This window comes from Syngnathus floridae, chromosome 7, assembly GCF_059516105.1.
Source record: "Syngnathus floridae isolate MCC-2025c chromosome 7, RoL_Sflo_1.0, whole genome shotgun sequence".
In the NCBI taxonomy this organism is placed as follows: Eukaryota; Metazoa; Chordata; class Actinopteri; order Syngnathiformes; family Syngnathidae; genus Syngnathus; species Syngnathus floridae.
The window spans coordinates 11,911,385-11,937,139 of record NC_142419.1 but is presented as its reverse complement, the minus strand read 5'-3'; the positions used below and the strand labels follow the sequence as shown (position 1 = coordinate 11,937,139).

Below are 25,755 nucleotides of genomic sequence, written 5' to 3'. Positions count from 1 at the left end.
ATATTTGTTGAGAGAAGATTTTTTGGGGGGTGACGACGTGCTTGCAATGACAAATTTACATTCAATGTGACCTAATGAAATGTCTGGATAAGGTGCAAGTTGATTTATGATAAGAGAGCACGATGTGCTCAATGATTCATGGCCTGGCGCACTAAGTCTGCTGCTGCGACATAAAATATCCACTTCATAAATTAAACCTCTACTGCTTGGTGGAAGCTGCCGCCCATTTTACAGTAGCTATTTTGAGATTGCATATAGTCGCAGAACATTATTTATAAGAAAACGTTTCGTGACTGAATAATAATAATAATAATATTTCATGGGCATACTAGTACACTGTTTACCACATAAACTAAATATACATGGCACACAAATAAGAGTTGGGCGAATTACTCCTCTCCATTTAAAAACTATTTCAAACAATATGCTACTCTTTAATATTAAACTCATGTTTTGGAATACCTCACAAGTTCAACACACCCGACCTGTCATCTTGATCTTTTGTGAATGGCGCCGTCTAGCGGCTGTAATGTAAAATAACAGCGTTGAGCCAATGCACATGCGTACATACTGTATAATACACGCAACGAGACTCAATATCCCACACTGCACCGCGCATTCGAGCACTATCCATTCGAGGATGAGGGAAACGTTTGAATGCGTGTGGATGTTGTAAATAGCTACACAGTAAAGGCACTCCGGCGTCACCGTTTCACTCTGCACGACATCTGCTTGTCGTGCGTAACTCATTGGCTACTGACGCACGACCCGTTTTCTTCCCAGATCCGTTCACGGGTGAGTTCTTGGCCATGTTATCGTCTATTCCCACTAGATTGTTTGCACGAAGGTCGCGAAGCCTGTCACCGTGCAGGCGCGTTCTCCAGACTAGTTCGACCGCCTCTGCGTGTCAGCCCATGATCAGAGAGCCACCGGTGGATAACAACCGCAACCCGATCGTGTCCACCTCCCGGGTGTCAAGACGGGGGATTTTGGCTGATGACACCGCTGCTAACAGCGTCAACCAGCCGGTGCAGTATCACCACCTCGCCCCTAGATGGCTGTCAAGCCTGGAGAACCGTCGAAGCTCTTGGGCCGCGCTGGCCAGCAGAGGGCGCAACAACAACATGTACTGGGAGGACGCTGGTCAGCGAGCCGGAGGCGAGGATGGGGGTTCGAGTGGAGGCGCCAGCCCGCTGAAACTGGCCTCCGCTGGCCTACTGTCTGCTGCTGCTGTGGCCTTCTGCCTGAAGAAAGACTCTGATGACAAAGGTAATATAGATTAGGTGCCCTGATGTAACAATACAACTCATTTTCATCAATGTTTTCATTTCTGCACGTTTGTATGCATGTTATATTTGTATTATATATTATTATATTTTCACTTCTCAAGGTGATGCCCTTTTGGAGGCAGCAAGAACCAATAACCCCCAAGATGTGGCCAGGTAATGAACTTGTTGACTACGCATCATGAGGAAAAAGTGTGCTTGCTGCTCAAATGAGTTGTGCTGTACTACAGATGAGCAACACAGCACATGACAGTAATTATGATTTGTGCCAAGCATCCTAATACCAACACTAGCTTGTGAGAGGTAGCATGGTATGCAGACTTGTCGATGTTTTATGTCACCTGGGAACTGCAATTGTAAATTAATTAAATAAGACGACCAAGTCACATGGCTATGAAAGAATCATGTTGCTGCAGTCTTATCTGTAAACCAGCAGGTGGCAGAAAAGGCCTGCAGATATTGGATTTACATTTGTCTTTCTGGGACTCCAAGAACTACTTCCCATGTCTAGATTTATTTTCAGCGGCATAAAGATAATTAATTATGCCTGTGAAGTAATTGTACTGTTGTTCTTTAGCACTATGTATACTCGAGCAAACAGATTAATTTGCTCACTTTATTTACTGCAAAGTAAAACCTTAAATAAAGAAAATATTGTTATTTCTAAACATGTGCATAATGTGATAATGTACGACATTTGGAATAACTTGCATGAATTCCATAAGTGTATACAAAATTGGCCAAACCTAACGCAGGGATATTATTTTGCATATATACAGTGTACATCCAATTTAAGAACAAATAGGCAACAGGCAACTGTATCGGGCACTATTATAATGAATAGAGGGCAGTAAACATAAGCAAATTTTTCTGCTTTGAGATAGTTGGGCACTTGTTTGATCATTTGTAAATGTCAGAAAATGGCCAAATAGGAGTGCAGTACATATTTTATTGTACCGTAGAATTACTCATAATTTCCCACGTGTCTGTGTGTTTATCTGTGCGTGTCTATTTATAAGCTTGGGTTACCTGTGCACATGTGACAGATGGTTTAGGTGAGAGTGCAAGCAGACAGATGTGTTAAGTGCTTTGAGGTTTTTCGAAGAATGTCAGAGGCCAAGGTGTGTCTGCTCACTCTTACTATACGGACAAAAGTTTTGGACATGTAGCCATTACACTGATAGGAACTAAATATGAAAGAAAATGATGTGGTGACATAGATGACTAAATACAGTATATTAATTTCCACTTATACTATTTGACCCTGGGTCTTTGGGGAATTCAAATTTTAGAGACCTATAATGCTATAGCGAAGGTTTTAAATGTTTTAATCAGAATATCCCGAGGAAAACTCAAGGTGGTGTGTCTTGCAAAGCAGAGCACAGTAGTAAATCATTTGTCCCTGCCCAAGGACTGCCAGGGAGCGAAACAGACCCAGCGAATGGAGTGCAGATTACACGGAGGCCATAGTGTTGACTGTAAACAAACACTCTGTCTGCCTGTACGGCATTAGAGACGACAGATGGACACGCACACACACACATAGACACTCTCCCTCATTTAGTACGCTGTTGCAAAGTACTTGATGGCAGACCCTCAGGCGCAGAACTTAACACACACCTGGGTTACACACACTTACTGGGCAGAGGTAGAATGTTCTGGTCCCCTGGACACATTGACTTTCCATAATGTTTGATGTTGATTATGATATAAAAATAAGACAAGTATTATTCTTTCTGATTCACGTCCCACCAGACTGTTGCAGGAAGGGGTGGACCCAAATCACCGACACCGTCTTGGTTGGACCCCACTTATGGTGGCTGCCATTAACCGTCACCACAGGTGTGTGTGTATGTTTTTGACTCAATAGACACAAAATGAAGAGGAAATGATCATACCTGATGTACTTTACTGAACGACTGACTTTTAATTCCATAATTTTAGTGATCCAAAGAAATATATTTTCCTAAATGTTGTTTACGTTGAATATTTTCTTATTTTGCACCAAAACATAATCGAAATATCTTGATCTCAATTTTTACTATGTGGTCATTTATTATTGTTACGAAACAGAAAATTACAGTGACAGTTCCCGTCTTTCATTTATAATACTAACTTTAATTTAGGAGTGAACATGTATTCATTCACAGTTTGTTTTGTGGCTATAGTGTGGCATGTAATTACGATTATGAATACCTCTTTTAACTGCTAAAAAATATATATTTATTTTTTATTTTGGGAATGTATCGTACAAGCTTCATGTAAAGCGTAAGAGATGTGGAAACAAAGAAAGCATCAGAAGGTGGTAGTGGTTTGAATAATGTCATTCATGTCTTGGTGCCCCATCTCCGAATCATCCAGCTGTCTGCTTGACTTATTGTGTGTCATGTCCCCGCTTGCGTTGTTACAGCAGGTCCTCAGAAGTGCAACTTTGAGAGTAACAGAAGGTCTTTACCCGGTCCCCCGTCTCTCGGTCCAACAAATTAAATTAGCCTGCTGGCCCCCAGAACACACACAACACAGAGAGGGGCTGAGGTTAAGACCAGGCCAAATCCAATTTCAGCAGACCCTCCCCCCCCCATCAGGACTCTGTGGTCATATTTTTTTTCTTCTCCAGATACCCCACCTGCTTGTGAGAAACATAATGTGTAGCTCAAAGGTGAACATAACACGAGATGAGCGCTTATACGACCGAGTAACAAATGGTGCTGCACAGTCCCCCTATTGTGCTGTACATTTTTCTCTTTGTTGGATTACTGCTTTTCTGCATTGGCTATTACGGTGTTTAAATATTCATCGGGACTTATTTTTGCATACACGTGATTTTCAGTCGCGTCATATTACTTTAATGTTACAGCATGTAAGCGACGCACGTGTTGAGTGATGGCCACCATGTGTGACGTGTTAATGATGCGGTGTGTCAACTGTTTTTTGGTTACAAATTTGATGTTTATGTCCGTACTTGGGTTGGATGTGTGTCACAGTGTGCGTTATGAGTGCTATAACTCAACCGAGAGATGACACTCGTCGGTTTTTAATCCCGTCCACCAACCCCCTAGTGAGCCGTGACTGCTGCAGGGAAGACGGAGCTTTGCTTCCCCGCACATCCCTCACGCAGCTCTCGCTGCTCATGGCGCACACATACACAAGACTCAGTAAGTGTGAGCGTTAATGCACACAAAGCCATGAAGAGTTTTTACTCAATATCTTATAGGCCAACTGCCTATTACTCAGTCACACACGCAACTTTATTTGCAGCAGTTAAGTGAAAAGCCAGGGAACATAACTCATGACCAAGGTCTAGCCTGTAGCCCAAAAATGATTCCTGCCCAACTGAATGTACCTTGGACAGAAGTGCCAATTCTTCAGACCAGTTATATAGTTGTGTCGTATCAAGCAGACATCCAAATGTAAGCGTTGAGATGTGACCTTAGTAACGCCACAAGCAGAGAAGTGTGTGTGTGTGTGTGGTGTGTGTGTAAGAATGAAAGGTCAGACATTCAGTGGGTGGGCATGAGTTGACTTGGCTTTGATGTGGGGTTAAATCGGGGAGGCGCAAGGCCTGGCCCACTGTTTGCACTCTTTAACACACAATAGCCATCTCGATCTCTATTTCGCTACCTCTATGGTTCCCTCACCGTATTCACGTGCACAATGAGCGCTTAGCCGGGTGTAACGCCTGTGGGTCGTCCCGAGCTGTCCACGGGGTGGCTGGATGGAGGGAGTCAAGATGGGAGGGTGGACTGAGCGATGCAGTGGTTCTCTTCTTGATAAGTGGTAGATATCTGATGGATGGATAGAAGTAGGGAGTCACTGAAGGGCAAGCAGCAACAATGGAATCCTCTCATGTATGCAATAGGGCCCACAGGAAATTTACAAAATAATGAAATGGCGTTAGTATAAAATGTGGGTCCCGAAGCTTTTGTCACTAGTTATATAAAATGAATCTATCGTTTGTATCATTTCTAACTTTAAATGTTCTTTGTCGAATGCTTCAGCGAGCTCTCGGTGCCTGGTTAAGTTGAGGTCCCCTTAAGGTGAAAGGTCATGGTTTTGGCAAGTTGTGCATGCACACTCCTGACTGACCAATAACGGAAGGCAAATAGGAGGTCGTTGGCCTCCAAGTGACAAAACTGTCATATTCTTTAATCTGATCCCTTTTCCTTCACAACTTATTTGACTCTCCTCATTCCCGGCACCTAGTTGACCTCGGGCGCGTAGCAGGTGAGGCAGGGTCAAGTGAGGTCCAGCGTCTGGGCCAGGTGGTCAGAGACATGGATGGTCAGTTCGACTCGGGTGTCTATTCTATTGCGGGTGCGAAGGAAGTGTCTGCTTCCTGTCTTCCCTTCAGGGCAGGGGATACAAAGACCCCCAGTCACTTGTTTGGCACCCGTGGAGTAGACCAACCTCAGCACCAGTCACATTATGGGTGCTTGCACGGTATAATGACATTATTCAATGCAAATACTCTGCTTTTACCAAAATACAAGGAGAAAGACGATTAAATACCTATCACGATACATGAGGTGCAATGCGATACAAGGACGCTTAGAATGGAGCGATTCGATTCGGTTGAATTCAATGCAATCGCAGCTAAAACTGGTTTTCCGATTCAAATTAGTTTTTACGTGTCTAATAAAATACTTCATATATCTCGCCAAGAAAAGAGAATTGCCCTCTAAGCATTTGGCTGCCAAAGAGGCTCCATTCTTAACCTTGTGTGTTATATTATCTTGTCATCAAACTGATAATATGGTAATTGGATGTCTCCAACTTTAAACAATTCCTTGTAGAAAGCGAGTTAAACCTAATTAACCCCTCTGCATCTCTTTTGAATCGGCCTCAAATGAGTGCTACAACTTCTCCCAAATAAAGTTAGTCACTTGATCATCAGTTAATTAGCAAAACTACACAAACTCTGTTTCAAAAGCTCGTTAGGTTTGGCAGCATCCTTCTGATAATTAAATCTCCTCCTTTCATCTTTTTATCTGCCCGTCTACCCTTTCATGCATTACCCCTCCTTTGCCTCCTCCACAGCTTTCCACTCTTTATCCTTGGCTGTTTACCTTCCTGATGCTATTAAAGCTTTTCACGCCACCTCATTTCTTTGCACAGGCCTGCCTAGCTTCGTGTGACCAGCCCTCTTAGGTTGCTGCCTCTGAGGATGCGGCCGTGTGTTTGTAGAAGTGCTTGCAAGGGTGAGAGCAGAGCCCAACGTGGGTCAACCAAACCAGCCCCCCTCCGCCCTTTTGCCGGCCCGGTCACAGAGATACAGTAACAAAAGAGGACCCCACGATAGTCCTTTAGACATCCTCGGCAGTGTCAGATACAAAGACGTGGCCAGCCAATTCTCAGCCATTTTGCTTCCACCCACAAACATTCTAAAACTACACTAGGATGCTTCACTTTCGAAGCATGTTCAAACTAATACAGTGACAAAAAGTCCATTTTTCTTTCTCTTTAGACTGGCCGACCACCTTGCCTGCTTACGTTTGTGTCTCAAGCTCCAAGTCCCCATTATTCATTTTTTTGCAGAGCTACCGTACCTGAAATCACGTCACAGTGAATGGTGTTGCCGAGGTAGTGTGTGTTGGTTCCCAAAGCCGGCCGGTACGCACCAATGAAGGACAACACATATCCATACGGGGCCGGAAACTGGGCCGACCTTTTGCCCCCTACTATATACTCTTATGTACATATGACGAGGCAGACTAGTGTCTAGTGGTCACTGGGCTGTATCCACCATAACGAGACAAGACAAGAGGTGAACCAAGCAAAGCGTCAAGGCCAATGTTCTTGTCTTTATGTCTGCCTTGAATGAGTGTTGCAGGCCTTGTTTCCATATGCATGTGCTTGGTCTAGTCGCTCGATCCGCATCATTAGCACAGCATGGGTGGGATTATGGAAACCCATCAGACCACATAAAGTGATTTTTTTTTTTTTAATGCAACTTTTTTTAAATATATTACGGTATCAAATCACAACAATTGTGTCTGCATTTTGGTATGGAGAAACTATTGGGTTTTTATTATTAGTATATGGAACTGTATGGGAGAATGTGCACCACCATGAAATCCTTAAAACCGATGCAATATTGCTTTGAAATATTTATGATTTGAAATTTTCTGTCAAGGGACAGCTGTAGTTGAAATTAACATGACTCAAATGATGCCACTAGAAAATAGGGAAATATGTCTGTCTGGTGTTTATCACTTGAAATGATGTCACAAGGACAGCCTTTGTATAAAAATAATAATAATGTGGATCTTAACGTTAGCTCTGTCACTGTCTTTTATTTTGATTTATTTTATTGAACAGTTTGCAATTTCCCCCCCAGTGTGGTGAAGGTTCTGCTCGAAGCTGGTGCTGACCCAAATGCTGGAGATGATTTCAACAACGTTTATGACACTTCAAGGGAGAGAGGCATCCACTCACTGGAAGGTAATACATAGATTGCATATATATGACTCGCAAGTGACAAGTACGCTACAATAGGTTTTTGCATAACGATTAGCATATATGCATGTTTTATTTCCTGTGTATTATTCATTGTATATGTTTTCTACTTAGTCGTGCACATGTTATTTGTTTTCCTCCTGAGCTGCGCACACAGTCACACATCCACAAGGCAGGGTGGCACTGACACATGCTTCGTCCCCTCCCCGGCCCGCCCGTGTTGCGTTTCTGCAGACATATTTATATGGGATATGTATATTGCAGACATTTATATGGCTGTCAGGTTTGAGTCCACGTGGGGCCAGCACAGCGTGGGGAAGCGTTTCCCAGATGCACACTGATGGATGGGCTAGGGGGGCCTCTGCGACGCTTTATTGGGTTAGCTCTGATTATCCCGCCCTGCCCCTCTCTCTCTCTTTTTCTCTCTCGTTCGCTCTCTTGCGCACACACACATTGCAGAGAGGAACTGTTGTTGAGAGTGGGATGCGGGAAGAGGAAGACTGATGAAGGACAGGAGGAGGAAAGGAATAGAGAGACGGCAGGGAAGGAGCAAAAACGTATGCTGCAAAGTTAAAGATGGAGGGCACCATGCTGTGATAGAGGGATGCAGGATTGATGGAGTTGGGTGGAATGATGAGGGAGAGGAAGCCAGGAAATGGATGAGACAAAGTTATTGGGATAGAGGGTGTGGGTGGGGGGGGGGTGATGAAAGGAATTGATGGATGCCAAGGAGGAGAAGAAGAAGGTGGAAAAAAAATAAAGCAGGATGATTGAGTGGCAAAGATGAGTGCTCTTATGGAAAGGAGAAGTAAAGAGAGAACAATATCTGTTAGTGAGCACACAGCTAAACACGACTCCCATTGTTGGGCCGAAATGTTTGAAAATGAACTCTAAAGCGAGAAACGGGAAAGTTGATTTTGTCATTGCCGCTTGCTGCTGTCATTAGAATGCACTGTGGAAATTACTTTTTAAGTTGGGGAGAGTTATTATGGATTGAAACGCTCCATCCAGTCTGATACAGTTTTCCTTTATTTGTAATCATCTGTCAATTTGTCACCAAACTTATCAGGACTAGTCTAGACGTCAGGACTTGCGTGCAAAAGTCGCTCAAATTCAAATATTACCTCTTGCTGCAGTGCTGGTGTCCAGAGAGGACGAGTTCAGCAGCCGGCTCAGCAGCAGGGCTGGTTTCCGTGGCTGCTCAGCACTTCACTACGCTACACTCGCTGATGACCTGGGCATTGTCAGCATGCTTCTCCAATTTGGTATGTCACACAACATTTCCATATAACGAATAAAGCTTTCGCGAAATATCCTTGACCCCCCCCCCCCCCGCCTCCACCCAAGAAAACCATCTTAGCTCCGCCACTGCGTTTTATGATTACAACAGCGGTCCATCTTTTGTCCAACGTTTGAGTCGCTTCTTTTTTAAAATTCATAATTGTTTGGCCCCATTCAACTATAGAGGATGCTCTGTTGAAATAGAATTTGCCTCTTCCAGTGTGGTACCGTCTCTGCACATTGGCAGTCTTCCACCACTTGAACGGGTACATCCCTTGAGTGAATCCATAATATTACAAAGCATATTTGAAATTGATCACTTGTTCATACTACGTTCTTTTTCACCCCCGGCACACTCGCACCTGTCGTTTGACACACACAGACACGCACACATACATTTATAGACCCTGGAGGCAGAATATCCCCCCTTAGTTTCCAGGCGAGCAGCTCTTAAACAAGCCAGGCCTAGTTGAACTGTGACCTCCGCGCAGAACATGCCCTTGGGGTAACACCACACTCCCAGTCAGGAAGTGTGTCTTTTGTGTATGTGTGCCGGAGCAAAATGTCTTTGTGCATCTGACCTGCTTTTTCAGTGATTTTAAACCCGTCTACGTATTCATGAGCGTTCGTTCATTTGGCAGTAATACGTTGATATTGTGGTTTATGCCATTTGCCTTTTACTGACTTTAACACTTTTTTGGTGAAATGATATCACTACGCAATCTCTGCACCGTATAGCGAGTATTAATGTCTTGTTTATATTCATGATGGATGGTGCGTTCAAAGCCGCCCGTCCCATTTCACCCCTGCCCCTGTGAGCACACTTAAACAAATCACCCTGTGTAACTCGATCACATGCATTCCCGTAGATGCATTTTTGAATTAAAAAAAGGTAAGAACTTTCACAAAGCCAGGGCATTTGTTTTGGACAACAATTGGATTAAGGCTGGGTTTGACTGTTTCCTGTTGGGCCCCATCATTGCTTGCTTGGCGCCACTATCGTGACCAATAACCATCTGGACATCATAGTGGCCACAAATAATGCCACGCTGTCCATTGTTTTAATGCTTTTATAAAGCGGTTTCTGAGATTTGAAACGTGTTCTAAGACAACCAAAACAGTCCACTTGTGATTGATTGGGGGTGGCATATTTATCCCTCACATTAATTTCTTAATAAAAAAAAAAATTGGCAGGGTCGTTAACAGCTCTCTTGTCTTTAGTGTATAGCATTTATTTATTTTCATTTTTCAATACTACGCGACACACCAGCACACAAAAAAACTTGGGAAGCCACAGCTTCAGGACATTTTGATGTGTGTGCCATGTAGTATGTACACTTTGTGTGTGTCCCATACATTGTTATTTCCCCTGTGTTAGTAAGTCCATCCTACCATAGTTGCCTTGGGTTTGCTCTTTTGGCCTTAGTCGGCCCTTCACTCACATCTCCATCCATCACAGTCTCCTGGCTTCACCCTCGGGTCCCTCCGCACAACCACAAGTCCCTCTCCCTACCTGGAGAGTTTTTCCCAAGGCTCCACATCAGGCCCGCGGCCAGGGGGCTTCTGTTCTGGACGTCTCTGTAGGTGGTGGTAGGCCAGAACGGCGGGCACACATGCTCCGAGACGCACACAATGCGGATACAAGGACACACATGCACGCACAAAGACCAGCAGGGGCTCTCTCCTGCCAGCTGCTGTGAAAGAGAAGGCGGAGGTAATAGGAAAGGGGAGGGCGGCCCTAATAGGCATAACTAAAGCACTCCTAATGAAGGGATCCTGTGTATGCAAGTGTGTGTGCGTGCGTGTGTGTGCGCGTTTTTGAGTGTTCAACTGTGGTGTGGTTGTGTGTCGTTAGTGTTGATCCAGTTATAAAGTGCTATGGCCCAGAGGGTTGGCCTGATATTAAAGCCCCAAATGATGCTATTTATTATGTTGTGCGTTTGTGTGTGTGGTCGCGTGTGTGCGTTTTGGTGTGTCTGCGCACCCACCTTATTGCTTTCCTCCCTCATGTTTTTAGTGGGGTGTGCCGCTATATTACTGTTTGAATCAATAGCCTCATGAGCAGGTCACAATTTTTCGGGGTTTATCGATGTCGTTATTAGTCTCTGTGGTTGCTGCTCAGACAAACAGGAACACGCTCCATCTGTATTGATTGCACACACTGAGAACGTTTGAGTGTTGCTTACTCATCTGATTCTTACTGATGCCCCATTTGTGTACTTTAAAGTGATTACAACCCCCCCCCCCCCCCTTGCATGTCATTTGCATATATGCTTTTTGTCTTGAACGTATGATCCCGCTCTTCGAAAAAGAATTTTTAAATGATGTTCTCACTAAGCATTCAAAGTTGCCGGAATTATTAGAGTTTTATACTGTGGTGCTGAATGTTTTCTTCATTCCGTGAGGGCACGTGTGACTGGTTTTGAAGCTTGTGGACCTTAAGTGAGGGCAGAAGGCAGCGCTAACCATCCTCATAGACACTAGCGCACTCCACACATGCTGCGTCATTACGTTTGACTGCCATTGATGGTCTCTTCACTTCTATCAAGCTGTTTCAACTGAACCCTTCCTCTGCTTGACCTTTGCCCATGTGTTCATATTTATGTGCTTTGTGCGAGGGTGGACCCCCAACTTGTAACTACCCACAGTGTTGAGATTGTGTGTGGCTGTAGGGCCTCTGTGACCCCCTGAACCTGTGTGACCCCCTTGGCTGACTTTTTCATCGACATTCGGAACCTTCTGCCCATAACAAATGGATATGTTTAAATTGCCAACCTGCATTCCATGTGTGTTCACATCCAGGTGCGAATCCTCTGCAGGCCAACGGTTTGGGACACACTGCACGAGCCTATGCCAAAGATGGAGAAGTCAGCACACTACTGCAGGAGTGGGAGGGCAAGGTATACACACGGCAGAATGTACAAGTAATTAGAACAATGTTGCTCTGAATATGTACAAATGTCTATTTCCTGGTCACTTTATCCGTTTTATTGACATGCATCACACAAACACTCATCGGGAGGTCCGTGTATGAGTGGCAGCTGCTATGGAGAACCAGAAATGTGAAAGCTGGTAGAGGTTAACTGGGGTTAAAACCTCTTTATGGTCAAATGTGATGAAGCAGTACAGACTACGCTATGCGTCATCAACCTCCGTTGTCAAAGTCACCGATTTCTACGATTTGTCAGTCCCCATGTGGGTCTTTTGACCAATCTAAAGTGTCTTGCTCTTTTTGACAATACAATGTTTACTGATCGATAGATGTTTCAATCCACATACAAATAAACACCGAAATGTTGAAATAAGCAGACGAGCTCCACGACTTCTGTTCCTCCATCCAGTTCAAGGAGGCGCAGGCTCGACGGGAGGCGGAGGAGAGAAGGAGGTTCCCCCTGGAGAGGAGGCTGAAGGAGCACATCATCGGGCAGGAGGGGGCCATCAATACCGTGGCTTCAGGTAACTAGACGAGCGTGCGCAAGCCGCATCACTGGTTATTGATAGAGAGCATTACGTGAAGCTCAAAACGCACGACGAGTTGCACAACTCTTCACAAACACTTGCTCTCGGGCACTGTTTGTTTTCTTTGCTTTGTTCCCCGCTTTCTTTTCTTCTCTGCCCGGCGGTCCTCGAGCAGGAGGCGGGTTCAGACGGACCGGTGGATGCCGTAATTGGTTAATTGTGATGAATGCGCTGTCTGTCAGACGCGGTACACAGGTGCTGTGCGTATGCGCGCGCGAGACAGCTGAAGGAGGCCAGGCTCGGAGCCGCCAGTTAACGCGATTACTGAGAGGGGACACATAGTACAGACTCCCCCCCCCCCCCATCCTCCCCCATTTGGCTTTCTCTCTTCAATCCTCCATCTCCATCACACCCACTCCTTCTCCATCCCCCTTCTGCCTTTTTCAACATTTACTACATGGCCTCCATGCTACCTACAGAATCTCCCCATCATTGTTCTCCTCCTCACAGATTCTTGACTAGACGAGAGACAGTATGAGGACAAAAGTATTCGGACGATACACTTTTGCCGTTTCCTCTGTTTTGGGAAAATTATGATTTTGGGAGTATGTCAGTCGGTCGCTGAGAGGGCCTCACTCACAATCTCTTGTAGTTCCATCCCAACGGTATTTCGGTCTCCAGTGAGGTTCTTCCACACCGGCCTCATCCAAGGATGCTTTTATGGACTCTGGAAACGTTGACAGTGGAGGCGGTGATTAGTGCAAAGAGGAAGGAGGATGAGTTAGAGCACAATAACGCAGCAGACAGTAAAGAGCTGATATTACACCGGGCATCCAGAGAGGCCTGGTATTGATCCGTGTGTGTGTGCGCCTTTGTCCGTTTGTGTATGTGTGCGCACAAGTGAGGCTATGTGTTATTTTTATGATGTTGCAACTGTTTCAGTTTCGATTTTGCAAGCTAATCAACTACCTCCCAAAGGTGGAACCCGAAAACTGTAAACTTTAATACCTTTGTAGGAGCAAAAGCTTCCTAACAGTAGCTGTTTAATTAACCGGTAGAACAAAATGGCTCTTTATGGCAAATGTCAAATAAACCGCATGACCCCAAGTGTGTAAAACATCAATTACACAGACCAGATCGCATGTAATTTACAAGCTTTGCTTTGCAGAGCTGCAGTGAATCACGGCTCTTTGGGATGGTGATAAATGGTGACTGTTATCATGGCAAATTGTCCTGAAAGCCATACAAGACGTGGCCACATTGATAAGGGAACAGTTTATTGATCCCAGAGATGTATTAAAGTCACCGAGACACACTTGCACCTACACACACACACAGAAGAGGGAGGATGAAAGTCAAGTCATCCATCAGCTAGAGCATGTTATCATCAGTACATTGTATATATATTTAAAATATCTTCACCGTCAGCCTAGTTTTGAAACCTTTTTTTTTTTATATCGGTGTATTTTTTTTTTCTTATTACACGGCTATGTATATAATATGTCGCTTGTCGACCCTTAGGAATTAAAAACAAACCTACAGTATCCGAGGGAATCGATTCCGAAAAGCTACATTTAAATAAACGTGAGCAAAGCAGTAGATTTACTCTCTCGATAAAATGGTGCATGGACTTATTTCAACAATCTGACAAAGGAAACTTTGGTGAATGGCCTTCTTATCACACAGCAAGGCCTGCAGCTACACTAGCACAAAGTACAAATACACAAACACAGGAAGGAGGTTAAATTGATCCAGGTTTAGCTCTCAGGGCTAAGAGTTATTGAAGAGAATCATCTAGCTATAATCATGTTAGAGCCGACCAGACCTGCCCAATACACACATCCGCGTGTGTGTGAGTGTGTGTGCCTGAGCGAGTGTGTGAGTGCGAGAGAGCTCATTTGTTGTGTGCCTCCTTCCTTTCTGTGTTCTTGTCAGGCTCCTCTGAGAAATGTCAATGCGTCCTTCTGTCAAAGTCGCTCTCAATCAGCTAAAGCGCACACAGAAGGTTACGCTGTCATTCACGCAGCCATTGATAACACAGACGGAGCTTGTCACGTTTCATCTTGGTGGCCATTTCTGACACACTTGTTTGTTTCTCAGCCTCGTTGTCTGTCTGCTTATCTCCATCAGCCCCCTCTTTATCTCCCTGCCCCTCCCGCCCTTTTCCTCCCATTATCTGTGTTCCTCCCCGCATCTCACCATCTTTGCCTCCATCATCATCATCATCTTTCCACCTCTGCCAAGTATCAATTCTTGACAATGAGCATCTATTCTTGGCTGCAGTACTTTGTAGCACTTGTGCAGGAAGTAAGCACCACTAGTTTGTCTTCGCTGCAGCAGCTCAAATAATTGAGCAGGAAGTGTTTCATAATGTAATTTTATTCAAGTGTATGTGTAGGTTGCCTCTCCAGCTCTGCACGGAAGAGATTCAGCGCAGTGCACTCTCGATTTTTAATGAAAGGCCCGTTGGGTGTGGTTATAGAGCTAGTCCTTGTGTTCGACTCCAGAGCGGGCAGGAGCAGCTTAAGTCAGTGTAGGCTGAAAGCAAGAGGATATTCACACTGCAGGCAAAACTGGCCCAACTTATTTATTTATTTCTCTGAAAAGTGACACATGCACTCTGCATACTGAAATGTAGCCACACTTCCATAAAACGCTACACCCTAAATATTGCTCTTTTTCTTTTCATCGCATGAGTTAACCGTTTGTCACTGCATTAAAAAGAAATACTGCACGTTGATTTCAGAGCGACTTCACATTGAGGTATCTTCACGCAGGAGTCTGATTGCATGATCACGACCTGCCGAAATTCTCGAGTCGGAAACCGCACTGTTGACTCGGCCGCCGCGCAGCTCATCATCCTGCCTTTGTGTACGTGCGAATGTGGTTGCTGGGGTGATGGCAGGGTTGGGTAGGCACTCCTCTTTAAGCAAACGTGTGTGTGTGAGGCTGCGATCCATGCTAAACTGATTTTGCCATGGCCGCGCCAGGGAGGCTAACGCAATTACTGTTGGCTAATGGCCCCACTGACTGTGTGGGGGGAAGGAGAGGCTTTCTGGAGGTCTCTCGTCTTGCTCTCTCACTCGCTTTTCTCGTCTTCTCTCTCTCTGTACCCAAATGCATCTGACCCGTTTCTCATCCCTGCCCTTACACCCCTTTATCAAAGTTTCTGGGATACCAGCCGCCGTCGGGTCAACTCGGGTCAAATGGATCTCAAAGCAAAGTCAACAAATGCAAATGTTTCTGATAATAGCCTTCTCCTCACCCCTCCCTCCCTTTCTCTCATTCACCCCGCAGCCATCCGAAGGAAGGAGAATGGTTGGTACGATGAAGAGCACCCGCTCGTGTTCCTCTTCCTGGGTTCATCGGGAATCGGTAAATCGCTTCTATGTTTTTCGACCCTAACCCTTCCTCTGCTAGCTTGTTCTCATGAGGTGACAGCAAAACACTTGACAGCCTCTTAGAGCATGCTGCCAGAATAAACACAACGCTTTCTTCAAGACTGAAGAGTCTTTGTCCTTCTAGCAGAGATAACAGACTGGCCAAGATTGTAATAGTAATTCCGTCACCTTGAAAATTCGGTACACGGATGTTATCAAAACAATCTGTTGCATGCCTCGCCACAATTAGTCTTGCGCAGTATAACCAGTGTGAAGGGAAGAAAGACATTAAGGAATGAGGCGATTGCTAGAAAAGTTCAAGATGGTAAAATGGCAGGCTCCAGAGATAGATGAGGACCGACACGGTTCATATTCTCCGTTGCCCTCAGCGACAGTGACATCAATATTAAACACAGCAACAAGAAACACACATGCACGCATCTGCATACCAAACACAAGACATCAATATCTAATATGAGCATTTATATGCTGAATATTTTCCAGACAATCTTAAAGTGGCCTTCTAAAGATCGAAATCGCTTTTTAGAGGTCGTCACTGAGATTTAAGACAGATCACCCTCCTGTCCAGGAAGTGGATTTTTTTTTTTTTTTTTTTTTAAGTTTCCCCGAAATGTAAAATATTGCTTTTATTTTTTTAAAGAATATGAAATGCTGCAAAGTGTGATGGTGAAGAAATGAGTGTGCTGTGTTTCGCAGGAAAGACAGAGTTGGCTAAACAAGTGGCTCGTTACATGCACAAAGATATCAAAAAGGTGAAGTTACGCCTACACAATACATGAATGCATAACCAACAAACCAAATATTAGCTACAGCTATTAGCGCTCCTTATGTTGTATAATGTATGGTGAGTGTGTACGCAAGTCAAGAGTAGAGACGTCAAAATTATTATTATTAATGAAATTAAAACAACAATAAATCTACCTCCTCATATTTGAATAATTGAGTAATCGTTTTGAGTTTAAAGATTGTCCAAATCTGATTTCAGGCTCTGAAAATTAATAAATCACTGATTAACAGATTCTAAAAACATTGCCATTCCAAGGCAACAAGGGAAAAGTTAGTGTAGAGAATTTTTCCAGCCAGGAGGAATACAGTGTTTTCACTTCCATGACAGTTATAGGAGCAATTGACCCAAAGTCACTGAATCTGCCACCCTCACAAAGCAGCTTGTTGGGACTCTCTGAACCATTGTGCCGTTCCAGGGCTTCATCCGGATGGATATGTCCGAATTCCAAGAAAAACACGAGGTACCTTGCTCTTCTGCCTGGATTTCTAAATACTGAACATGCAGTATATTTATGGACAGATTTTGTCCAAAGCCTTGAATGTGTTAAGCACTCATTAGATTGGGGTAAGAAAATAACTTTGTCCCGTACGTCTGGCTCCAGGTCGCCAAGTTCATCGGCTCACCACCAGGATACGTCGGACACGAGGAAGGAGGTCAGCTGACCAAGCTGCTGAGGGCGTGCCCCAACGCCGTGGTCCTGTTTGACGAAGTGGATAAGGCTCACCCCGACGTCCTCACCATCATGCTTCAGCTCTTTGATGAGGTTTGTGTGAACGAGTATGACCTGGCGCTCGTCTTATTGAAGTTCTAAAAGGCCGTTTGTGGTGGCTGCGCTCCCAGGGGCGTCTTACGGACGGCAAGGGTAAGACCATAGAGTGTAAAGACGCAATCTTCATCATGACGTCCAACGTTGCGAGTGACGAAATTGCCCAGCATGGGATACAGCTGCGGCAGGAAGCGGAGGAGGTCACCCGCAGGAAGTTGGCAGCTAATCTTGGTGAGATGATTATAAATGCTCACTTAAGCCACGCCCCTTAAAGGCACACAATTATCTTTGTAAAGAGACAACTTCTGATATGGCTCTTGTATTGCTTCTCATTTGTGCAAATGCTCATGATGGTTTCCTCAGACGATGCACAGAAAGGTGATGACATCACAATTTCCAGACAGTTTAAGGAGTCCGTCATTCGACCAATCCTCAAGGTAACTTTGCACTTTGACCTGAAAGAATATTCCAGTAACAGCCTTTAACTTAATTCTTGCGTTCCTACTCAGGCACATTTCCGGAGGGACGAGTTTCTAGGTCGGATCAATGAAATTGTCTACTTCCTGCCATTTTGTCACTCTGAGCTGCTCCAGCTGGTCAGCAAGGAGCTCAACTTCTGGGCTAAGAAGGTATTGAGCATTGCTTTGATTTATATTGCACAAATTCACCACGGAACGTAACAAAACGCAATTTGCAAATGGAGTTCTGACCTCGAACATCTATCAGTTGCAAAAAAAAAATTTGCCCACCCTTGACATACATAGTCTTTGGTTATGTGCATGTATGTACGTATGTATATGTATCTAACGTTAGAGGCCCTCACCCACTGGCTCCTGCAGTCTACACACGCACACACACTAGATCAATATTATCAGTGCTGCTCATTCTAATGTGATTACAGTGTTTAACATGTGGAGTCTTTATCAATATTTAATTATTAAAATTACAGCTGGTGTCCTGATGGACAACTCGGCCCCGCGGGCGACTGTTCACAAGCTGAATTATGATGCAGTACGCAGCACTGCACCACTGCCAACTCGTTGAATGAATACGTCTCGAAAGAGGCCAATGAAAAATGAACATTTCTTTGTAAAGGTGGAAAAGATCATACAGCAGCTCGTTTTTATGATAGCATATTGTTATTCGAGTGGACAATTATTTGGATGCAGGTGATGTAGTGTTATGGGTTGTTTACATCGTCATCATCGACTGACGTGGTTAACATGTGTTGCTAAATGAGCAGCGGGGATCATTACTATTGATCAGCATTTGATAAAAACGCATTAGGGAAGTGTCGATTAGAGCCGGCAGAAATGCTGCTGGACAACTCACCTGCGCTTCTGCATTCTTGGCATGCTGTCTCGGTTTCACCTTTCCGCGCCGGCTGACTTTTCTCTCTTTGTGTGTGTCGTCATTAGGCCAAGCAACGCCATGACATCACCCTTCAGTGGGATCGGCCCGTCCTGGACCTGTTGGCGGACGGTTACAACCTACATTACGGAGCACGCTCCATTAAGCATGAGGTGGGTGCACAGATACGGATCATATGGTAGCGTAACTATCTGAAAAGGCTGAATCCCCTCACTGAACATGTCAATTAAAAGGTCGTTTTATGCAGACCCTTGTGTGCCATCCCGTTATAGCGTATAAGTGGTCATAATGTCATCAGCCTTGTTCTCGTTTTTCCATCAACATTCCAAACGTGTTCCGATCCCGCCGAATGGCATGCTTGCGGTAACCTTGGACATTCAAAATGTAATTTCGTCCCCACAAAAGCGGAGAAAACAAAGACGTCTCGTGCGTGTGTGTGTGTTAGGTGGAGCGGCGTGTGGTGAACCAACTGGCGGCGGCCTACGAGCAGGAGCTGCTGCCTAAAGGCTGCACCCTGCGACTTTCCGTCCAGTCCGACGGCCACGAGGAGCGCGGCGCCTCCGGCTTGCGCCTGGAGGTGGTCGGGGAGGACAGCTCGGCAAGGACGCTGGACATTCGCCCTCCGCTCAGTCCTGAACACTAAAATGTTTGGGAAGGTCTTGTCACATAGCTCACGTCACTGCCTGGCGTTTCACAACACATGTACAGTCGTACCTTGACGCACGAGTGCCACAATGTAGGGTTGTTGTTTTTTTTACCTTTTGTCACAAGCAAAAATTTGAATTACAAATGAGCATTGAATAGGCCACGCCCCCTCTGACGAATCCATCCTATCTTGAATCGAAATTCTACTGAATCACTGAATCAATTGTTCCATTTAAATATAAACTGGTTTGCATTTGTGATGAGATCTTTTGTCACAGTCACTCTTGAACTTTTTGCCATTTATTGATCAGGATGTTCAAAGACTGACATCACTCACTTTGGCCGCAACCCTTGAAGGCACAACGCAAGAGTAGTAATTAATTACACTATGTTTTGTTTTTTTAGTTTTTGTTATATTTTAGGTTTTTTAACAATGTGGTGCTATTTTTTTACTTAAAAAAATGTGTGTTTAGGGGTTGGAACTGATCAATGGCATTTCAAATAGGGAAAATCGGATTAGCTTTGTGACGAAATGACTTGAGGTGAAGTCAAGGTACCGCTGTACAAGCAAATAGAGGAGGAAACTCATCATTTAGAGCAGAGTTGTGTAGTAGCGCTTCATTCATGTCGTTAATGTGAAATGTCAGATGCCACGTTCACAGCTCTTACGCCACAGCGATGATTAAAATGTTTATAAGATTCAAGAAGAAGATTCTATTTATCACAAATGTGTGCTTATTTGCAGGCAAAGCCGAGGTTGTAGAAGCTGTGAGGAAAAATAACTGGATGATGACTATTATCTCATTGGCTGAGGATTGTTTTTGAAAAAACAGGAAGGTTTAGCTGCCTGTTGTTCACTTCCATGAACATCCAATTGAATGAAATCTAGTTAATTTATTGCTGTGTGGTGTGAATTGCTCCCGATTATGCATGCTAATTGTGAGGAGTTATGTCCACATTAGAGTTGAATATTCCCACAAATTGATGGATCATGAATGTTTGATCAAGTGAGATGCAATGGAGCTACATTTGTCACATTCATGTGCACCAGCCTACACGCTGGAAATAAAAGTCAGCACAACAAAAAGCAAATTCCTCCAGTTTTTGTTGTGTGTGTTTGTCCTGATTGACATCGCTGATGGATGTGTGTGTGTGTGTGTCTGTGTGCGCGCGCGGGTGGGTGGCAGCCATACGACAATAACGCTTGTCTACCTTGTGAGACGACATGACAGGAGAATTTCTTTGGAATTCTGGTGTGTAGAGAACGTCACATACACTCGGCAGGAATGTCTTCTTCTCTGTAGGGAAGAATTAGCACACAGGGGCATAAAAAAAGGATTCATTCTCTGCCTGGACCCCCCAACAACACAGGAACAAATCTGGTGTCAACGAGTTCATCCACTGCTGCGTTATTTCATCTACATTCATAATTTATGTTTAAAATGTAAAATGTTAATTTCATGTAAAATAATAATTTCATGTAATAGGGCTTGAAAAATAAAATGAAAATATCAGAACACAACATTGCAGGTTCATTCTCGTCTAAATACGACTAACAATATTTTGGCTTTCAATTCTTGGAAAATTCTAGTTCTTCTACTTCAACTTTTTTATATTTTGCATGATATTTGGATGGATAATTTTGTAACTTTAGGCTGCAGCTAACAAGTCATTGATTTTTTTTTTCAATGAATAAGATTTTAAAAACAACACATTTTCAGTTTCCATCCCGTCATTCAAAAACATTTCAAATTGACAGGGCAGAAAATGCATACCATAAAATGATCATTCCGTTCTTGATTAGTTCCAGAACAAGCCAGGAAATATTCAAAGATATGTTGGTTGTTGTTTTCCAAATTAAGACCAGTTGTTTACAAATGTCTTTTGAATAAACAGTCAAATTCCATGGAGTAGGTTACTACTAGAATCTTGTGAGTATTTAATCTTGAGTGGCTGGGATTTTAAGTTTGACTCAAGTTTGCCTCAATGAGAATGAGTCTCTCTGAAATATAGCAAACACGCTGCAAAAAGTAAGCAAGATACATTTCTCATTGTCTTAAGTAGCTGCTGGATCAGGTTTTGCACTTAAGGTCTGAAGGTGCGCGCGTGTGCATCGATGCAAGCCTCCCCGAGGATGAAGACAAGTCGGAGGGGGAGGAGAAGAGGCTCTTAGTGTGTTTGCCAGGCTATTTCTGACTGCTGCCATTTCTCTGATTAGATTACGGAGAAACACAAACCTGGCTCTCCATCATGCCCATAAGCTCCCTCCAGACTCGCTCGCTCTCTAGTGTCCACCTTCTGCCGCCAGGACAAACGGAGACGAGTTCAAGGTGCTGCAAAGAAAAATGATGCAGGAGAAGTCAAGCTTTGGATGTTTTGTTGTTCTGGTGTGTTTTTGTTCAATATGACTGTGGTTGGTAGCACAATGGGAATAAACTGCCAAAACAAAAAGATTTGATGATGGAAACTGAACTGAAGAATAATAATGTACCTGAGTCAACAAGTGTTTGGCAAAGAAAACACAACTTAGCAACGTAATGAAAGTGTGACCCACTCAGTAATTGCAGTTTTTGGAGTTTGGGCGACGAGTTGTTTTTCCTGATTACACTGTCATGGCGCCTCACGGTACGGAAAGTCAGGAAGGACAAATGACATGCGTCCGTAATTGAAAAGCCAATTAAGCCCGTTTCTTAAAAGAAACACGGGAGCCACAACTTCTTTGGTCATTTAAAATGAATATTTCTTTTCATATATCAAGTACATACCCGTATGGTCCGTTTGAAACGAAATGCCAGCGGATCTGTCATATTAGATGTGGTCATTGTATTCACGATCATTGTCTCTGCCCCATGCATTTTATGTGCACGATTATCAAATGTGTCCCTGCTCTTAACGTGGAATCTGCAGGCACGTAACTTGTCTCATCAAATTCCTGAAAAGACGATCGATTAAGTCCACTCATCAAGCTTTGACTTTAGATGTAGGGCCACACTCTATAGCCATCTTCTCTGGTGCTGGGTCATCCTTTTCAGGGTCGCGCGTTGGTCGCCGATCCCTCAAAGGGCCACACCGTCACTAAGTACAAGTCAGCCCACGCTGCCCGCACCCGAAGGGACCACGACAGGTAATTAAGGCAAATGTCTTTGTTGCGGTGTAGGATTGTAAAAGTGCCCGCTCCCACTTACGCGAGCAACGGTTACCTCGGGGCGGTCACGTGACTTGTCCCCCGTGGGAGAATTCATAAAAGGCAAATAAAGGAGAAGCCACCAGTCTGTCCGTCATTCTTTGGAGAAAAAAAGAGGGGTGGGGGGACAAATCCATCGCGCCTAATTCGAACCTTGCTCAGGGACAGCTCGCGTGGCAGATTGCAGTCTAATTAGTTTAGCGGGACGTTTAATTCAATTAAGTTTCCACAGCTCGCCGAGGCCCCGCCGCTGGGCTGCTTTGAGAGCGAAGGGGCCAGAGCTGCAGATCGAATTAGCTTGTTTGGAGAACGACTGCGTGCGCCTCCTCATCCTCATCATCCTCGTGCAAGCCCGCCCGTACGCTCCAGCTGCGGCGCGCGTCCGCATGCTGCTCTCCAGGGACCTTCTTTTTTTTTTCTCTTAAAAAGCTTCTTTTTTAAGTAACCTGCCTCTCTGCATTAGCGTCACGAGCCCTGCATACGCCATCCGCGGTCTGTTGCAAGTTGGTAGTGCTTTGTTTTGATCCAGCGCATAAACACATCTATGATTTCAGCGTCAGATATTCATTACAAAATAATCATTATTTTATTATAGCCTACAATTATGCAATTAATTTTGTTTCGACATTACTAGATGAGATGTGCATGTGGAGGCACAATGGGGCTTTTGTCTTTTCAGTGACAAATTTCCAATTATTCATCAAAATTGAATTAATTTCCCTGATCTATTTGTCTAACTTTTGTACAGCATAATTATTATGATTACATGTCATATGTACATATGTTATATGTTAAATGTACATATGTACAATTGAGTACATTGTCATTGCTGAGTATATTAGATTACATTATTGATTATTGATATCATTTTGTTAATACGATTGTTGCTGTTATTAGTTTACAATTATTACGACGACGAATATCATTATCATGATCAAAATTGTTACCATAATCATTATATATACGATCTATACATAGAGTAGCTATATTATTATTATTATCAAATTATTCTTTATTTGTTTCTCCATTTGTACTATTTGTTTTACTTTTACATTGGGCCAATTAGTGACCTGTCATAAGAATAGGAACTATGTCGTATAAAATTCATCGGAGTCATTTAAGGTGCCGATTTCCAGTGTTGAAATTTTGTTCTCAAACAATGCTGAGGAAGCACATCAGCACTTGAACGCAACACTCGCGGCTCGTCTCTAACCTGCTTAGACGCGCGTCTCTTCATCTCCACGCATGCACGCATAGACAGCGTCACGGTGCATTGCGGTAATTGGGAGCAAGGGACGCGGAGGACATGCGGGGAACATCCCCCCCTCGTCTCCCATCCATCAGCTGAGCCGTCAAATGGCGCACCAAGTGATGGGCTCACTTTAACATTGTGACGGCCGACTTTTGATTTGATTTTACGCGCTGTTGAATCAATGAGGGCCGATGACACATGCAGCTTGTAAGCAGCTGCTCGAAATGGATCAGTATAGACGCGCACTGCTGTTTACTGTCGACGGACGTGGGCAGAGCAGGGGCTCCCCAATTTACGACGGAGATCCATACCTATAGCACCGTTGTTCATCACTAAAGACTAACTTTACTGTAAAGGCAGTAGATAAAAAAACAGTTCTAGACCATAAGCTAGTCAAACGCCTACGTGACTTTTTTTGCGCTGTTTTGCGTAAACCGAAAACTACTATCGGAATATTTTCTAACAAAATGACACTCTGCCTTCAATCATAATTATTTACGTTCTAAATATAGATCTCAGTGAGCTTGGATGGTGTAGCAAAAATAATCGACTTTAAATTTTAAAAAATGTGTTTTGAATGTACCAATGTTTTATTCTATTATTATTATTATTATTATTATTATTATTATTATTGGACCAACGTTTATTAGGTCCTATTGGTCATTATACACATGCCACTTGATTGATTGAAAAGCTGCCACCATCTACCCAAATTTAGTTTTCATCGACTCTGCCGTCACAAAACTGCAGCCGTTTGTAATATTTCGACTCATTTATCTAAATATAATAACAGAAACGTCGAAACTGGTTGCAGCATGGTGAAGTGCGATTCAAACTGCAATTGCAATATAATAAACTTAGTACAATATTGTTATAAGCAATATTGTGTTGATGAAGGCATGATGCAAACAAATGAAAACTGATAGTGCAGTCAGGTGGAGTGGCAAATAAAAGCCTCGAATGACGCGAGGAAAAGAAGGCACGCTCAGTATACCGCCATAGATGTTCATTTGGTTGTTTTCCATACAAATATGTATTTTAAAATTAAATAATAATAATAATAAGTACATAAAAAGGTGGTTAAAATTCCACGACGGCAAACTTCAATACAATTTTAATAATAATAATAAGTAGATAAAAAGTTGGTTAAAATTCCACGACGGCAAACTTCAATAAAATTTTAAGTTGGGCAATTAAATAAAAGTCTGCTAAATAAGCGTTTATTGTCAACGCAGCAAATTGTTTGAGCGCAAACAACTTGTTACTTAATTTGTTACCAAAAACGTCAATATATTTTAAAGTTATTCCAATTTAAACGATTATTCTCGGCCCCAATAATATAAGTCGTGTTTTTTTTCAGACATCGAGGCGGCAAACGGCAGCTATGCATGCGACGATGATGTGCTCTTCTTTGAGCGTCCGTGATGGATGGGGCTGACCTGGCAAGGATGAATGACAGCTTTGATGAGTGACACTTTGCCGAGCAGAGCCCCACATATGGGAGCTGACCTCCCGCAAGGCTGCCATTCTTCCATACGGCAATCTTTTACGCGTCCCTTTTTGCCACACACATCAATCACACACACGCGCACAAGTAGTATCCCCCACACGAGACCTATTTTGTAATTTAACTACATCATACAATCAAACAAAAATGCCATAATTGGTATTATAGTGGAGGACTGCATAATTAAAGAGCCCCCCCCTCCCGTGCAATCACCACCCCAGCGGGCCTATATAATCCCTGGAGTTGGGCTCCCTCGCTATGCCCTATTGTGCCCCCCCAACCTCCTTGTTGACTCAGACGTCATGAATGAAAAAGATCCACGTTACTGTTTCCGTCAAACGGGCCCATGAATGTAAAAGT

The 25,755-nt window shown here is 43.7% G+C and overlaps 1 protein-coding gene and 2 long non-coding RNA genes across 5 annotated transcripts; 1 reads left to right on the top strand and 2 right to left on the bottom strand.

The window, feature by feature from the left end:
- Window positions 1-674: 674 nt before the first annotated feature.
- On the top strand, window positions 675-20,544 carry clpb (ClpB family mitochondrial disaggregase). Its single transcript, XM_088381977.1, has 17 exons — window positions 675-1,269; window positions 1,391-1,442; window positions 3,042-3,128; window positions 7,624-7,727; window positions 8,879-9,007; window positions 11,826-11,923; window positions 12,365-12,479; window positions 15,780-15,857; window positions 16,580-16,635; window positions 17,086-17,130; window positions 17,272-17,433; window positions 17,511-17,667; window positions 17,800-17,873; window positions 17,946-18,065; window positions 18,855-18,959; window positions 19,253-19,454; window positions 20,198-20,544. Exons 1-16 carry the CDS (start codon window positions 810-812, stop codon window positions 19,448-19,450), a joined length of 2,040 nt encoding a protein of 679 aa, XP_088238103.1. The 5' UTR covers window positions 675-809; the 3' UTR covers window positions 19,451-19,454; window positions 20,198-20,544.
- On the bottom strand, window positions 3,243-11,871 carry LOC148395268 (uncharacterized). The gene is made up of 3 exons (XR_015859676.1): window positions 11,799-11,871; window positions 4,908-5,071; window positions 3,243-3,779 (listed from the first exon to the last, which is right to left on the bottom strand). It is a non-coding gene; the product is annotated as an uncharacterized LOC148395268 (long non-coding RNA).
- On the bottom strand, window positions 12,014-22,105 carry LOC148395266 (uncharacterized). 3 transcript variants are annotated; one of them, XR_015859672.1, is made up of 5 exons: window positions 22,007-22,105; window positions 21,690-21,785; window positions 20,665-20,750; window positions 18,769-18,905; window positions 12,014-13,209 (listed from the first exon to the last, which is right to left on the bottom strand). It is a non-coding gene; the product is annotated as an uncharacterized LOC148395266 (long non-coding RNA). The 3 variants fall into 3 exon arrangements; XR_015859674.1 differs by having other exon boundaries at window positions 21,944-22,070; XR_015859673.1 differs by lacking the exon at window positions 12,014-13,209 and adding an exon at window positions 14,866-15,020.
- Between the last annotated feature and the right edge of the window lie 3,650 nt (window positions 22,106-25,755).